General features: G+C 51.5%; 1 protein-coding gene across 3 annotated transcripts in view; it reads right to left on the bottom strand.

Annotated features, from left to right (window-relative positions):
• The window catches only part of STEAP3 (STEAP3 metalloreductase), a 34345-nt gene extending 18918 nt beyond the window's left edge, over positions 1-15427 (bottom strand). Inside the window, exons 1-2 of one of the 3 annotated variants that reach the window (XM_074547951.1) lie at positions 15213-15427; positions 114-600 (exon numbers count right to left, since the gene is read on the bottom strand). In XM_074547951.1, the coding sequence (XP_074404052.1) occupies positions 114-599 (486 nt within the window). In that variant the 5' untranslated portion in view covers position 600; positions 15213-15427. Of the gene's footprint in view, positions 1-113; positions 601-12334; positions 12493-15212 lie in introns of those variants that run through there. The other 2 variants (XM_074547950.1, XM_074547952.1) reach the window with 2 other exon arrangements.
• Positions 15428-16096: the final 669 nt, after the last annotated feature.

The raw sequence follows: 16096 nt of genomic DNA, 5'->3' as shown, positions 1-16096 counted from the left end.
CCCAGCCAGCACTCAAGACTCCTTCTCCTGGAGCCTAAGGCCATTTGCTGATGCTGCCAGACCTGAGCTGCTGAAACAGCTGGGATTTATCCCTTGCTGGAAGAAAACAATACCTGCTTATTTCCATCCCTGGCACCCGACTGCAGCGTCCACGCAGAAACCACATTAAAGGCCTTTACCACGGTGCAGGCTGGGAACAGGGAGGCCAAGTACTCAGCGTTGGATTCCTTGTGATGGTTGATCTCCGTGTTGTTGCTGACATCCACCAGGATCTTGCCCACCAGCACATCAGCCAGGTCACAGAGCGTGGAGTAATGCTCCCTGAAAATGGCCACGAAGATGACGTCGGCCTTCTTCGCGGCCTCGGCCTGGAAGGTGACCTCTGCTGCAGCAGGGAACAGGCTGGCTTTGCGCTTGGGGTTGCGGCTGCCCACCACCACCCTGAAGCCGGAGCGCACCAGGCGCACGGCCAAGGAGCGCGCGAAGTCCCCGCTGCCCAGCACGCCCACCGTGCGCCCGGCCGGCGCCGCCGGGGGGCTGCGCTCGCCCGCCGCGCCCCCCTGGCCCAGCAGAGGCTTGGCCATGTCTCCTCTGGACATCCTGGCAGGAAAAACAAGGAGAAATGCAAATTCAACGTGGAGCTCTATCAGAGACCCAGGCCACAGGGAAAAATGTCACTTAGGCCGCTCGAACACGGTTTTGGTCCCAGGATCTATTTGCCAAACCCACCAGGAAATGTGCAGTAATGTACAGGCACCACTGGAGGGACGCAAAACACCAGGCTGGGTTGGAAGGTCAAGCTTTTATGGAGTTTTCCCAGAGATGTGTGGTTCAACACCTGCTGGATGAATTCATCCATCCTCTGCTGTCCTCCATGCTGGCATCTCACACAGCAAAGTCAGGCCAGCACTGACAGCAATCAAGACCAGAAACTCTGAGATTCCCATGGAGCTACTAGATACCTCCTAAAGAAGGGGTCCATGAAGATCCCTGAGACTACATCTGGAAAAGCTGGAGGGGTGCTTCTGATTTGCCAGAGCAGAATCAAGGCAGAAAGTCAAATTGAAATGAAAGTGTCCTAAAAGTGTAAATGAAGAGAGTTTCAGCCCTTGCCTGTCCCAATATTTGGGTCTGGCAAGCACTGTTTGCTTCAGCTCTTTAATGAGTAATGAGAACTTACTCGTGACATTTAAAAAATATATTAAAACATGATGGGATTTGCTCATGAAAGATCTTTATGAGCTTTACAAACATTAATGAATTTTGCCCTGTAACAGATTAGATATTGAGGGCATGGAGAGGTTTTAAGCAGATCAATGAATTCACAGGCAGCACAGAAGCTGAGCCTGGAGGTCAGAAGAAACTTGGGCAGGGAACTGCCAGACTGCTCATGGGCTGTGTCAGTGGCTCAAATGTGCCTCCCAACTTAAGCAACAGCAAATTTACCCTAAAGGAATGGCAAATTCCTCAGGGTGAGGTTTTAAGAGGGCTCAGAAGGCAAAGGCAGCCCATGGAACTTCCACACAAGGACATCTGGCTTTTGTATTGGCAGACTGCTAGAGAGTATAATAAAGACTGTAATTTACAGACTTGTGATATACTGGGGATGGAGAAAATTGGTTTTGGTGGAGTGCAGTCTTGCCTTGTACCTGGTCAAGTTCTCTCAAAGTGAAGGTGACCATTAGGACAGGGTGACCTAGTCCCTGGCATAGGTGTGTTTTTGACAGGCTTTTGGAAATGTCCTTCACCCAAGGCTCTTCTGGGATTGGCACAGCAGTGGTGCAAAGGGGAAGGGCGCTTCTGCATGAATAGTTACCAATGGGAAACAAAGGGTGAGAAGAAATAAATTATTTTCATAATGGGAATAGGTTGCCAAGGGATTTCCCTGAGGATTTATGCTGTTCAATGTGCTTATAAGTGATCTGGGAAAGGGAGTGAATATTGACAACATGGAACTCGTGCATAGTAATCACAGAATCACAGAATGGTTCAGGTTGGAAGGGACTTAAACATCATCTACTTCCAACCCCTTGCCATGGGCAGGGACACCTTCTACTCGAGCAGGCTGCTCAAAGCCCCATCCAGCCTGGTCCCGAACACCTCCCAGGATGGGGCAAGAGATCCACCAGATCTCTTTGCAACCTGTTCCCATGCTTCACTACCCTTATACTAAATATTTTCTTCCCAGTATCTACTCAAAATCATTTAGGACAGTCAATCTTTCTTGTTAAGAATCTGCAAAAGGATCTTCCCAATCAAAGTGCCTGAGCACCAAAATTCACTACAGACACTAGAGAGACATGGCAAGAGCTGCCTGTGGGCATAAGCTCCCCTAACCCTATATATACTTTAAAGAGCTGTAAATTTGTTAAACTGTTCAGAAAAATTATCAAAGGGTCACATTACTATGAAAACACCAACTTGGAGGTCCCTGGCAGACAAACACCAAGCACAGACAAGTTACTGGAGGAGATCTCTCACACAGCAGCCAGGATCTCAATCCTGCTCCTCAATGAAAACCTGAAAAACACTTTCAGCAAGTGGACTTTGAAACTAAAATTCACTGTCCTGGGTACAAACCATCATGGTTTCAGTGACAATGCTGTTTCTGTGGCAGAGGCCTGTCTGCTCTCCTTGTCTCTCACCAAGCACCACCTTATCCCAGAGACCCAAGGGTGCTCATGGAAGAAGTGCTAGCAGGGGAAAACAAGTTCCAAAGAAGTGCATGGTGACTTCTTCCCCTTCAAAACACATGTCCACTGCATGTCAAACAGCCCACTGCAGTTCTGCTTACTCCATTGAAAAAAAAAAAAAAAGGGGAGGGGGGGGAATAACCATAGAAAAGGGCCACAGGATGACTTTCAGATCTCTGTCTGCAAAGATACTGTTTTTTTTTTCCTGGTCCCTTATCTGAAACTTTATCACACTCTCACTGCTTTACTTTTTAGAAACCTTGCTTCACCTTAATGTACTCATGTCCAGAACTATTTGTTCTAGGGCCAACACAATTGTTCAGAATAATTAGCTTGCTCACCCATAACCCCCCTCCCCTTTTCCACCACCTGAGCACACAAAATATTACCCCAAAATAAAGAAACACAACTCTGGCTCACAGCCATGGGGGGAGAAATTAGCATTCAGGGTGACAAGTGATTGTTACCCACAGACTTATTTCATAATCAATTTAAGGCACCTCAAAAGTTCTCTCTGTGGTCCCACTGGGATGTAAATGTTGCTGCAAGCAATTTTTCTTATACCGTGTTTCCTCTGTCCTATAGCTGCCACTGAACATGTAGAGAGATGTTTGCAATGTTTGGAGATAAACATCTTTGCTGTCTCCAGTTATTCTGATTAAAAGGGATGACAGAATTAAACAGCCTTTGAAGTCAGCAGGAGAGTTACAAAGTAAGAAGACTCAAAACGTTTTCTGTGAATTTTGGTGTGATTATTTCAGTCATATTCTGGCTGGTGGGGCTTTGGAGCAGGACTCATCCCTGCTGCCAGCCCATGGTGGCACAGTCCCTGGTGCTGGCTGCTGCCTGTGGGTTGCATTGCTGTCATTGCCATGCACTGAAATCTTCCTGAGGAAGGAGGGGAACATCCCTCTTTCACCATGAACATATTTCACTGAGACAAACACTGTGGTCTCTGCCTAACAGATGCCTGGCAATGGACTGTCTGATTAGGCAACAGCTTTTCTTCACTTCTCTATCTCTGGGGAGCACACAGACCCCCCCCCTCCTGCCACTACCCTGACTTACCGTGCCCACACTGCTTTTTCTGCACCTATGGACAGGTCACCTGCTTGAAACTCTCCCTCCCAAAGCTAATTCACCACAGCAAGGCCAACCCATCCAGAGTGGGCGCACAGCACCATGGCCAGGATGCTGCAGAGGAGGCCATGAGTGAATATCATGGTGCTTAGATATCTTTAGCACCTCCAGACTTAGATAAACCCCGTTTATTGATCTTCCTTGTCAAGCAAAGTGCATCCCTGCTGAGTTATAGCACATGCAATTCAAGAGATCAGTTCCTTACCAGGGAAGCTACAAAATGATTTAAAGCATAGCCCAGTGGGGATAAACAAGCTCCAATTCTAAGTGGGCAGCAGTTCCTTAACTAAAATACTGAATGCAATGTACAGCTGCCCTTCAGCTCAGCTGCTAATGACACCCTTACGTCAGTGCTGTGTCCACTGCAGCACATGTGCAGTTCAATGACTGCACTGCCACTGCTGCTGTTAACTGCAGGGCACTGGCACTGATGGGCAGTGAGCAAGATGAATTTCTTTATTTTGGGGTAATATTTTGACTCTGCTGGGAACTCTACAGGGACTGTCCAAAAGGCAACTTCTGCCCCAAGGAGTGGGATCAGACAGACAGCAGCTGCAAGAAACAAAGCAGTCAAATCTCTGTTGCCCAGGCAGAGGAAGGGAGGGAGGGTTTCTCACGGAAGAAACACAGGGATAATGCTACATATTTTGCACCTGAGGCTTGGCAGAGGCTGTTAGCTTAGGCTCAGTGCCAGGCAAACAAGGTTTTTCTGCCTCTCTGCCCACACTGAGAGGCCTCACTCAGTTTTGCAGCAGGACGGCCATCCTGGACGGAGCTGGGCTGCAGGAGCCCACTCAGGTGTCCCTGGGCTCACAGCAGAGTCAATCTGCTGAGCAGATCATCCCCCACAGCCACTGGGGAGCAGGCACACTTGTTATCCTCTTTCAACAGACGTGGGGAAGGAGATACTAACGATGGGACTCCAGCAAGTTTGTCTGGGCTGACCCAGATATCTTTCACCATGTCTTTAACAATGAGACCATCTTTTGGGGCCCCTTTCACATCCTCTGGTGCAGGAGGATAGCCTAGCTGGTTCCTGCAATTAGCAGTTCAGAGGTGTTTGAGTTTTACACCCTGAAGAAGGATGGACCTGTGGTGGCAAGGCTTTGCTTCAGCTCTGGACCAAAAAAAAAAATCAAGATTCATTTCAATGCCCTGGTATTCAGATTTATCAGATAAAAGACAAGTTAGTTTTACCATAATTCTAATAAAAAGGCAGTGTTTTAAACATATCAAACTGTGCTAAAGAATATGGCAGCAATCTCATACAGAGCTCCAACAAATGTCCTGTCCAGTGAAACCAAACTGGCTCCTGTTTGCACAGAAACTCATCTTTGAGCTCAGCCTCACATACTTAGTCTGCACCACCTTGGCTAAAACCACTGCTTTTGTGTCTTCCCCCAAAGTCAGTGTTTGTTTACACTGACCACAACAGAGTTTCCATAAGCTGTGGATTCAACCCGTGCAGGTCATCAAAGAGCCTGCTCAGTGCTTCAGCTTCTGCTTGGGTGCCACTCGAGATAAAGCACATGATTATTACACACATTCCTTTATGAGCACATGGGTTGAAACACCAGCAAGGCTCATGAGGAATCAAAGGATGCAGCAGAGCCTTTGGTCAGGTCTCTGCAGAGGAGTGTCACGATTTCTGCACTGGGAAGGTCCCTTTGGGCCCTGCCAGCCATGGCTGGCACCAGCTCGGTCCCACAAACACACACTCCAGAGGCAGGGGTGATCTCTGCCCCAGGGGACTTCCAGTCTGCATGGAGAGACCTTTGAACCATGAAGCCAAAGCCCTCCAGCCTCTGTTTGCAGAGCATCTCTTGCTGAGTTAACCCTCCAAAAGCCCCAGCTGGAGAGGAGCATTCGGCACCTGAAGTGTTCCACACAGGTCTTCCTCTGAGCAGAAATACTCTTTTTTTTGTCTTTTATTTTCTTTTTTTTTATTATTTTATTGCTACCACCATTTTATTTCCAGGGAAAATCAAATGTTTAAGTCTCTTTCCCACACACACAGCATCCCTCCCAGGAGCAAGTGCCATGAACCTGAACCTGTTGGAACTGGAACAGATTTAAGTAATAGAAGAGCTTATCCAAAGCTGCTTTAATCTCAGCTCTGGTGCACATTTCTGGAGAGCTTGCAGTCCTGCCCAGGCTGACTGGAAATGACTTCCCCAGCTCTGCCCACAAGAGAAAGAGTCAGGGAAACCAAGCCTGCTGCCTTTTTGCTTGTCTCTTTTCTTCTTTCTCCTTCCAAAGCAGAGTTACCTCCCGAATGGTGCAAACCAGGGACTGGCAAAGGATGTAAATAGCCCTTCCAGAAAAGCCATACTGCAAACCCAGCCGGGCTGCCAGCCAGGACATGAGAATGAGGAAATGCTGGGAGCTGGGCTGTCCCCGCTGCTGTCCTTCAGCCCAGGGGCACAGAGGACAGGGATGGGGGCTCTGCTCCCCATGCCCCTGCTGCTGGGGTGGGGAGGAGGGACAGGGACCTGCGGCAGGGCAGCTGGTGCGGCCCCGAGCTGGCATCACTGTGTGCTGAGCATGGCACTGAGGGGCAGGGGGACAGACTGCTGTGACCCCAGGCCTGCTGTGGGCTCAGGGGCTGCTGTGGGCTCAGGGCCTGCTGTGGGACACCCAGGGACTGCTGTGGGCTCAGGGGCTGCTGTGGGCTCAGGGACTGCTGTAAGCTCAGGGACTGCTGTAAGCTCAGGGACTGCTGTGGGCTCAGGGACTGCTATGACCCCACACCTGCTGTGAGCTCAAGGACTGCTGTGAGCCCAGGCCTGCTGTGGGCTCAGGGGCTGCTGTGGGACACCCGGGGACTGCTGTGGGCTCAGCGACTGCTGTGACCCCACACTTGCTGTGGGCTCAGGGCCTGTTGTAACCCCAGACCTGCTGTGGGCTCAGGGGCTGCTGTGACCCCACACATGCTGCGGGACACTCAAGGGCTGCTGTGACCCCACACCTGCAGTGGGCTCCAAGGACTGCGGTGACCCCAGGCCTGCTGTGGGTTTCCAGGAGTCGCCACACGGCCCCTACAATTGTTCTCCACCCCGATGCACTTTTCATTCACAAGTCCTCATCCCTCCTCCTGCCCCAGGGCAGCTTTATCTGATTACCTCATTATCGGGTATTTATCTGGTAAAACCACTTCCATAAGCTCCTGCAGAGCCCCACTTTCTCTCCTCTTTATCTCTCAATCCAGTTAACCTTATCCCTTCCTCTTTTACCCCCAAAGGACATGTCAAATGATTTGCCTTCTCCTCTGCAGACAGACACATTCCGTATTTGGAGAACAGGTTTCACATCTTCCTTCGGTTTTTCCTGCACAAGTGAAACCCAACTCTTTCATCAGAGCTGTTATTTACCGAATGTCCAACAACTCAGCCTCTGTTCCTCGCTCTCATTTTTCCTGGAGGATGCCCAGAACTGCATTTTCCAACTGAGCCCCTAAAAGGCACCAACTGGAGCAGAGACGCCGCTTCCCCAATGCATCATTTCTCTTTATCCATCCCAAGAGGACTGTTTGCTTTTGCACAACTGTGTGTCCCTGTGAACCCATGGGGCACAGTGTCCCTGTCCTCTGGCTCCTGTGACCACTGCCTGGCTGGTCGCTCACCTGGTGTACGGCCGGTCAGTCAGTCCTACCACACAGGACAGAACGTGTGCCCTGTTTTTTTAAACCAGCTCTCCAGCTTGTCACAATCTTCAATTCTTAGTGTCTCTTCTAAAATGTTTCCAGTCCCCCCTAGCTCAGTGTCACCTACAAATTCAGTATCTGCCTCCCTACCCCATCACACACTAATGAAAACACGGGCTGACAGGCACTGACCCTCCCAACTCCATACACCCTCTGGTTTATACACTGAAAAAAAAATAGAATGTTGGTTTTGGAAGCCAGCAGTGAAGCCTGAGGCATGTCCATGTCCCTGACCACAAAATGTTCTTCACCAGGACCAAAATTCAAAAACAGCTTTCAGAACAGGGGAAAGTAGAGGAGAAAGGGCTAGCAGAATTTCACACAGGGGCAAAATAACCTCTTTTTCCCTCACAAGCCCAGACATCTTGGCTACAGTTCTCCTATAGAACTACACCAGCTTGTGATCACTTGGCAGGGACAGTTTCTCTCTCCAAGGATAAACTCTTCATTTCAATGCTGAGCAGGAAAACTACCTACCTATGATAAATAACTGGAAAAAAACCCTTTGCTCTGGTTTCATAAAAACGATATACTTTAAAGCAGTTACCAACATGTTCTACCCTAGAGATCTTCAAACTCTCCCCCAAATTTGCCTCCATTTGCAGTGCCACTTCTCTGCAGCAAAGTCCTTGTCTGAAGAAATTACTCTGAAGAAATTCCTCTGCTCTTCTGCAAGAACATCTTGCTGTCCGTGCCCACTGTGTTGACAGAGTAATGAGAAGCCTGAGAAAGACCTACCCTGTGATAAAACATAATGAAATGGGAATGTGAAAGTCTGGGAAATCCTGAGGTTTCACTGTAAGACGGTGGAAGGCACAGATCTGAAGCAAGATGGAGTTTGCTAGAGCAGTGCTGATGCTGACACAGCACGCAGGAGCTTATCCGGCTGATGTGACTGTTCATGAGAAGGTTATTTCCTCAGCTTAGCATCTCACAGTTCTTAAGTGACATAAAAGGGTGATTTATAACAACTTCAGGTACTGTACTTAAGTCTTGTATGGCTTCTCTTGCTTTTTTGGGGGGGGTTTTCATTCTCAAGTTGGCAACTCAGTGACTCACCCATTTCTGAGCCATCCCGTCCCCAAATGTGAGAAGAGCAAGAAAGCAACCCAAAGGTGAAAGCTTCTCAGGTAGATCTAACTCCCTGCAGCCAGACAAGATGGGTGGAGGTGTTCCTGCCTAAAATAACCTGGGGCTTCCACCCTTTTCCAGGCCTACAGAGATCAGGCAGGACCTGACTTCAGCAGTCACCACAGGGAGCTGGCAGGCTCCAGCTCCCTCTTTAAAATCTCTTTGTTTCTTTCCAGGAAAAGCATGGAGGAATTGTGCTGAGCATGCAGGGAAATATTTGTACTGGCTGTTTCCGTGCCACAGCGCCTGTCAGAAGGGTCTCCAAGATCAGCACTCTCCTGCCTTTCTGACTTTGCTTCACCCAGTCACTCAGAAGACGCACAGGACCACATGGGGAGAAGATGCCTGGGAGGCAGTGTGGGGTGGAAGGAAGACACAGCCTGTGGCAGAGGGCCAGCCCATCTCCTGCTGATCTGCTTTCCCCCTCCACGGAGCACAGGCATGACACACAGAGTAGAGGTAGCTCTGAGCCAGCCCTGAATAAGCACAGTGGTGAACACAGGAAAGGTAGCCAATGCAGGGCCATGTACTGCCTCTTCTGATTTTTCCAACAGCTCGTGGGAGAGAGGCAAACACAACTGGCTGACCAGGTAGTTATCTTTGGGGATCCAGATGGGTGGGAGAGAGATGCTTTTTGCTGGAAGTCAACTCACTGCCCTGCCTCCCACTGCCTCTCACACCATTTGCCTTCAGTCCAGCATCCTGCACGGCAGATCCAGCTTGCTTCACCTTCACCCTGCACTGGCAGGGGTCTTGCAGGTGAGCCCAGAGAGACAAACACATGCAGTGTGAACAATATGCCTCCCACCAGGAACCCAATCCTCAGCGAGACCCACCTGTGCTGGACAGGTACAAACGCTATGCATTTCACCATGGTGCCAAGCTGTACTGGCACAGGTTCTGTCCTGTATCTGACCCCAGCATAAGAAGGATGTGGACCTGCTGCAGTGAGTCCAAAGAAGGGTCACAGAGATGCTCAGAAGGATGAAGCCCCTCTCTTATTAAGACAGGCTGAGACAGTTGGGGTTGTTCAGCATGGAGAACAGAAGACACCAGGAAGAGCTCAGAGCAACCTCCAGTACCTGAAAAGAGCTGGAGAGGGACTTTTTACAAGGGCTGGAGTGGTAGGACAATGAGGAACAGTGACAGAGGGCAGGTTTATATCAGATATAAGGAGGAAATTCTTCACTATGAGGGTGGTGAGGCACTGGCACAGATTGCCCAGCAAACCTGTGGATGATCATCCCTGGAAGTGTTCAGGATCTTGTTGGACCAGATTTAGAGCAACGTGGTCAAGTGGAAGGTGCCCCTGACCATGGTGGGAGTTGGAATGAGATGATCTTTGAGGCCCCTTCCAACCCAAAGCACTCTGTAGCTCTATGAGCTATTAGTGCTTGCACATGATCTGCAGTTGGTATCAGGCCCCTTCAGTGGTGGCCATGTTATCTACAGACCCTGATTCTTGAAGCTGACATCCCATGGGGAGCTCTTAGGATATTTTTTCCAATGACTACAGGGATGTATTCATACTAAAGGAAATGCACATGTTGCCACAACCAAGGCTTTAGAGAGACTCACTGAAAATCTGAGAATCTGGAAAAAGGATGGGAGGAATTTCTGTGTCAGTACCTTAAATGCCAGGAAAAATTTCAAAATGTTTAGGCCTCAGAGTATGTAAAGACCTTTAAAAATGTGTTGGAAGCTCCCACGTCACTGACATACTTTCAGAAGCTTTTTACTTTCAGTTCAGTGACAGTTCACTTAGATGAAGATGGGAAGCTGCTTAATCCACTGCAGGTCTGCATAGGAAACCTATGCAGTACCTAAGCAGTAATTTCAAATTTGAAAATAGCATTTTCTTCCATAACAATGTTGACAAAAGCTAACTCTAATCAGTGACGGTAAACTTACAGATAACAAATTGGTGTGTTTTAATTCCTGGTGTGTGACATTTCTTATCACAGCTGCCACTGCCTTTCCCACCTCTCAAGAGAGCTGGCATGGCTGGCCTACTTCTTCCATCATCGGAAAAAATGTGTTTCCCCTGAATCTAAACCTGCTTCTATTTATGGGTGTGATGTTACAAGGTCATAGTCAAAGCATAGTTCTTAACAATAAAAAGCAAAACAATCAAAAACAAAAATAAAAAGCAAAATAAACAACAAAAAAATTATTATGTTGTCAAAGAGCATGTTTTCCTGGGGTTTGATGTGGTTTTGTTAAACACAGACTTGTTGAGTCATCAACATTTTCTCCTTTACAATCACAGAAGAAATCAAATATGTGCAGTGACTGCGGCATCTTACATTACTGTACATTTGCTTCATAGCAAATGTGATTTTAGAAGAAAACGAAAGCTTGATGCAGTATTTAAATCTTATTAGTCCTGCATCTCCTCAGCCCACAGGAGTATTGATGCTGTAGGCGACAGCCTTCCTCTCCTGCTGTCTCTCAGTTTTGGTTTCTTGCCACAGTAGGCAATTCTCTGTGTTAGTTTTATCTAGAATGCTCTGATTGAAATGATCTGGGGTTCTCTGTACCCCTCTGCCCAGCTCAGGCATTAGGAACACAAACACTGCCCCAAGCTCCCTGGTGTCCATCTGTCACGGGCAGATGTCAACCCTGAACAGGGCCACGGGACAGGGCCAGTCCACCCCAGCTTCCATCACCTGTGGGATGTTCCTACTACAAAGCCACCTCTACAATTCCTTCACAGCTTTCATCCCTCTTTACTCTTACATGGATCAAATGCTGAAGTCCCCCTCAAAAAGCATCCAACCTTTGCAGCTTTTACAAATTCCTACAGTGGTTCAGAAACCCCACAGCTGCTCTGTGCTTGCCTCCGAAGGATCCTGGGCCCTGGCCAAGACTGTCCCCAAGTTTTTTTCACATCTCGGTGCTGATTTCTCCGTGGCTGGAAAGAGCCACTCATCTCCTCAAAGCATTTAGCGAGCTGAGAATGAAGAGTGAAACCTAAGTGCCAAGTGCTGCTCCCTGAGGAGAACAGCGTGAATGTCCGTCCATCCATCCATCCATCCATCCATCCATCCATCCATCCATCCATCCATCCATCCATCCATCCATCCATCCCCACTGCGCTCACGAGGACCGCACCACTCGGAACCGGGAACCCGACCCGTTCCGGGGGCTCTGTGCCCGGTTTGTGCCAGGGACAGCGAGTTTCCCGCAGCCGCACGGATGTGTCCAGCAGCCCGGAAAGGACAGCGCTTCCCGCGGGCAGCCCGCACCGCAGCCCGGCGGACCTGCATTCCCTGAGCTCGGAGTGACCGCCCGGATCGAGACAGACATCTCCGCCCGGGACCAGCCCCAGCCCCAACACCAGCCCTCGCACCGAGGGCTCCGAGAGCGCCCTGGGACCCTGCCCGAGCCCGGGGCGGAGCGGGCCGCGGGCAGCCCCGCTCCCAGCCCCGCCGCGGGATCCCGGGCCGGGGTGCGGCGCAACGGGGCCGGCACCAGCGCTCCGCGGCGGGGGAGCCCCCGCTGGCCCGGGACATTCCCCCCGGGTAGAGCAACCCCGGCGGCGCCGAGCCGAGCCGAGCCTTCCCTGCCCTGCCCGCCCGGCGCGGGCGGTTCGAGCCCCGCTCCGGCTGCTCGCCGCGCTGGCGGTGCCCGAGCCCCGCCGTGCCCGTCCCCCCGCGCTCCTCACCTCAGCGCGGCGGCGGGAGGGCGAGCGGCGCCGTCCGGCAGCGCGGAGCCGAGCCGTGATGTCAGGCCGCGGGCTCCGCCCTCTGCCCATGTGCCCGCCGGGGCCGCGGGCACCGTTCGGCACGGCCCGGCTCGGCACGGCCCGGCTCGGCACGGTACGGCCCGGCTCGGCACAGCCCGGGTCAGCGCCCAGCCCGGCACAGCCCGCTCAGGGTGAGGGACCCCCAGCCCCGTCCCCTCACGGCTGCCCGGCCGTCACTGCCATGCCCGGGTTAAACACACGCGGGCAGGAGGGCATCGCAGTCGGGGCAGCCCGCCCGCGGTGCCCATTAAAGGCAGGAGTCGAAGGCAGACCTGAATTCTTTATTTATAAACGCATTTCAGAGCCGGTCGCTGTCTCATTTTAATGGGCGGGTGCGGCTTGTTGCGCCTCTGCCCCTGCTATCAGGGGCCGCGCACTTGTTCTGGAAAGCTGTGCCGGCAGGCGTGGAGCAGATAATGAAAGGTTCTGCACCCACAAAGCTGTCCTGCTGCCAACACCCCAACACTGCCGCACGGCCCCGCTCCCATGGAGAGTCTGCAGGCAAAAGCACTGGGGCAAACCCACGGGGACTTGAAAACAAATCACTGTGGAGCTTTGGTTTGGTCACTCAGTATAGAGGAGAGCGGGGAAGGGCCCTGAAGGGGTTGTCTCATCCGCCCCAGCCGTGGGGAGGCGGGTGCAGTCTGTGTTTGAAGCAGGATGTGCAGCCCCTCTGAACCCAGCCTGAAGTGTTTCACCGCCCTTGCAGTCAGGAGGGTTTAATCTTTGCCGACTGCCATCCCCTCTGTGTCCTCCTTGCGCCTGGGATATTCTTTCTGGGATGAAACAAGCCCCATTTTTTCCCCTCTTCCGGGCAGGCCGTGATTTTATCTATCTCAGCCCATTCTCACTGCTGTCCTGTGCAGATGTTCCCCCTCTCCGTCTCTGTGCTGCCTACAAACGGGCCCAGATGCCAGCCAGGACTGCCCCAGCTTGCAAGGGCACTCACCACCTCTCACATCCATGGGGTGGGAGATACAGAAACCTGCAGATATGGGGAGGCTTCAGCAAAGATGTGGGATTGCTGGGGAAGGTTCCCGTTGGTGACTCCCAGTGGCTGGACGCTGGATAAGACAGAGCTCCAGAGGCTCGGGATGCTCAAGCAGCAAACTTTGAGATGCTGTGAGTTCCCTGGGTGCTGGACAATACTGGAGAGGTGTGAAAACCTACTGGCATGGTTAGGAGAAGGAGGATCATTGGGATAGCTGTACTTCATCACCCCTCTGCAAAGGCCATCTGTGACAAAATGCATCTGGTAGAATGAGATTACTCCCTAGCCCCTTCCTGCCTCCTCATGCCTATCATGGTGATAATTTATATGCCACGATCAGCTCTTTGTGGAGACTGAAGGACAGGAATCATTGAACTCTCCTGCACCTGCTATATCTTGTTACCTGCTCTTCCACATTATGTAAAGGGCATATTTTGCCTTTAAATTTATTTACAGAATCCATAGTCATTCCCTTGTTTGCTTTGGTCATTGCAATTCATCTTACTGATTCCTCTTTGCTCTCTCAGATCTCTGCACCATGTGGGTCTCCCCCTGTTTCTGTTTCCCTGCATGGGGCAAGGCGGCTGCCAGGGCAGTGTGATCAGTTCCCTGAGTAATGACCAACTGACCAACTCTCTGGAAGTGCTGAAATCTGCTTCTCCTTTTTTTAGATTGCACTTCCTTTTTTGTAAATTCGCAAACTTTTCACCATAACACCCTCTGCTTTCCCACCTTTATGTCACAGAGAAGAATGAATACCAATTTTATACCTGTTTTCATCTTCTCAAGCCTCTGGCTAGTCCTGTCCACCTGTTTGCTGGACAGTTTGAGTCCTGCAGCCCCATTTTTTCTGCAGCCATCTCAGTAGGCAGCTAAGACCTCCCGAGCTCCCAGACCCTGACTGGCTTTGTTGGTTGCTCAAAAGATTTCCTTGGTATCCATGCTTCTCATGAGAGATCTGATGTGGGCTTGCAAGCTGGCTTAATTTCTCTTCTACCCAGAGGGACCCATGAGCCAGGATTGTGCTGAACTTGGCTGGTGTTTCTGGGTGTATTTCTGGATTTTTTTCCCCTTTTTCCTTGCTGGTCCTGAGCAAGGGCTTTTCTTTGTCATCTGGACTGTTCTTCTCCCAGCAATCCTCTTTCCTGGCCCATCACTTGCTGGTCAGAGCTGCAGCTCTCTGGCAGCACCATCTGTGTCCCTGTGCCCAGCTGGCTGTGTCCTGCTGTCCCCTTAGCCCTGATGCCACCCCCTGCACCCCCTCCTCCCTGTCCTTCCCCTCCATGGGGACAGGGAGTTGCCTTGGATCTGCTCAGAGCTGGGGCTGCCAGGCTGCCCCAGTGCCTGTGTGCTGGCACAGCATGGCACCGGTGAGCAGATGAACCTCGACAGCTCCTGGCTGCCCAGCCAGGGATTCATGGGGAGTCCCCACCTCCCACATTGTTTTGGGGGACAGTGTGGAGGGGTGCACCAGGCCAGCTCAGCTGCTGCCCCACACCCAGTCAATAAGGGTGTGACCCAAAGCTTTACTGCAGTAAGACACAAAGGCAGTGGTCCCTGAGCCTCCCTCCTGTGCCCCTTGTCCCCTGCCAGCTCCCTTGGGTTCATCATGTGCCAGCCCAAGGGCTGCTGTGCACCCAGAGACCACAGGGATGCAGCAGTGCTGGGCAGCAGCAGCTGCACCTGAGCAGGTGCTGTGACAAAAGCAGAGTTTGGGGACACCGCCTCACCTGCCACTCGCAATGTCATAGCCAGGGAATGGCTCAGCCTCCCCCTGAAATCCAGGGGCAAAAATGGCAAACTTACCACTGGAAAACCAGACCTATTTGGTGGGGCAGTCAGTACACGTGGCTCCTCCTCTGGCCGTCCCAAAGCTCTGGTTTGGGCTGGAATCTGCTGTCCTGGTACCGTTTGGGTTGGGAAATTGGGTTATCGGCACAACAGGGTTCTGTCTGCTCTCGACTGGCACATGGCCCGAGGTGCCCAAAGTGCCCAGCTCAGAAAGGAGCTGAGAGGCTGGAACACGTGCAGTGTACATGTACAACAGAGGTGCAGTGTGGAGATAACATAGTTAATTATTGCCAGAGAGCGAGTTTGGCATGGTTGTGAAACAGAGAGCTCGTGTAGGGGAATGATCTGGGGGCTGCAAAGGTGGCATGTGGGCAGCTCTGATGGCTCTGTGAAGTCAGAGCTGGGCACATGATGTCTTTGTTGGGTGAAGAAGTGGTAGCTCATGCTGTCACTCCACCTCTGTGGGGTTACCCAGAAGGACTGGGAGTGATGCTGACACCTGACAGCTCTGGCTGAATCCTCATGGAAGTGCCAGGAGGGAGCAGGCAGAGGGAAGCAGCTGGGGGCATGACAAAGCACTGCTGTGTCCCTCCCAGACTATCCCAGGTGGGGAGTGATGGTCTGGACCCCCACAGCCCTTCTTCCAGCTGAGAGCTGTGTGAGGGCAAATGTCTGGTCTGTAGCACACCAGTAACACCGTCAGTTGCATGTCTCCTGCTGGTGATTCAGAAATGCCAGTTAAATGCCTGGGGGTTTTTTGGACTGGGCTTTTGAGATGAGCTGTGGCCGAGTGTGGGTGACTGCAGAGCCGTGCCACACACTTCAGCCCAGCATCCTCCCTGCCCCGGTGCTCAGCGGGATGTCCGGGCTGGGAGTGCCCATCCAGGGCTGGTGCGCCC

This window comes from Zonotrichia albicollis, chromosome 10, assembly GCF_047830755.1.
Source record: "Zonotrichia albicollis isolate bZonAlb1 chromosome 10, bZonAlb1.hap1, whole genome shotgun sequence".
NCBI lineage: Eukaryota > Metazoa > Chordata > Aves > Passeriformes > Passerellidae > Zonotrichia > Zonotrichia albicollis.
This window is presented reverse-complemented; position numbering and strand designations above follow the sequence as displayed.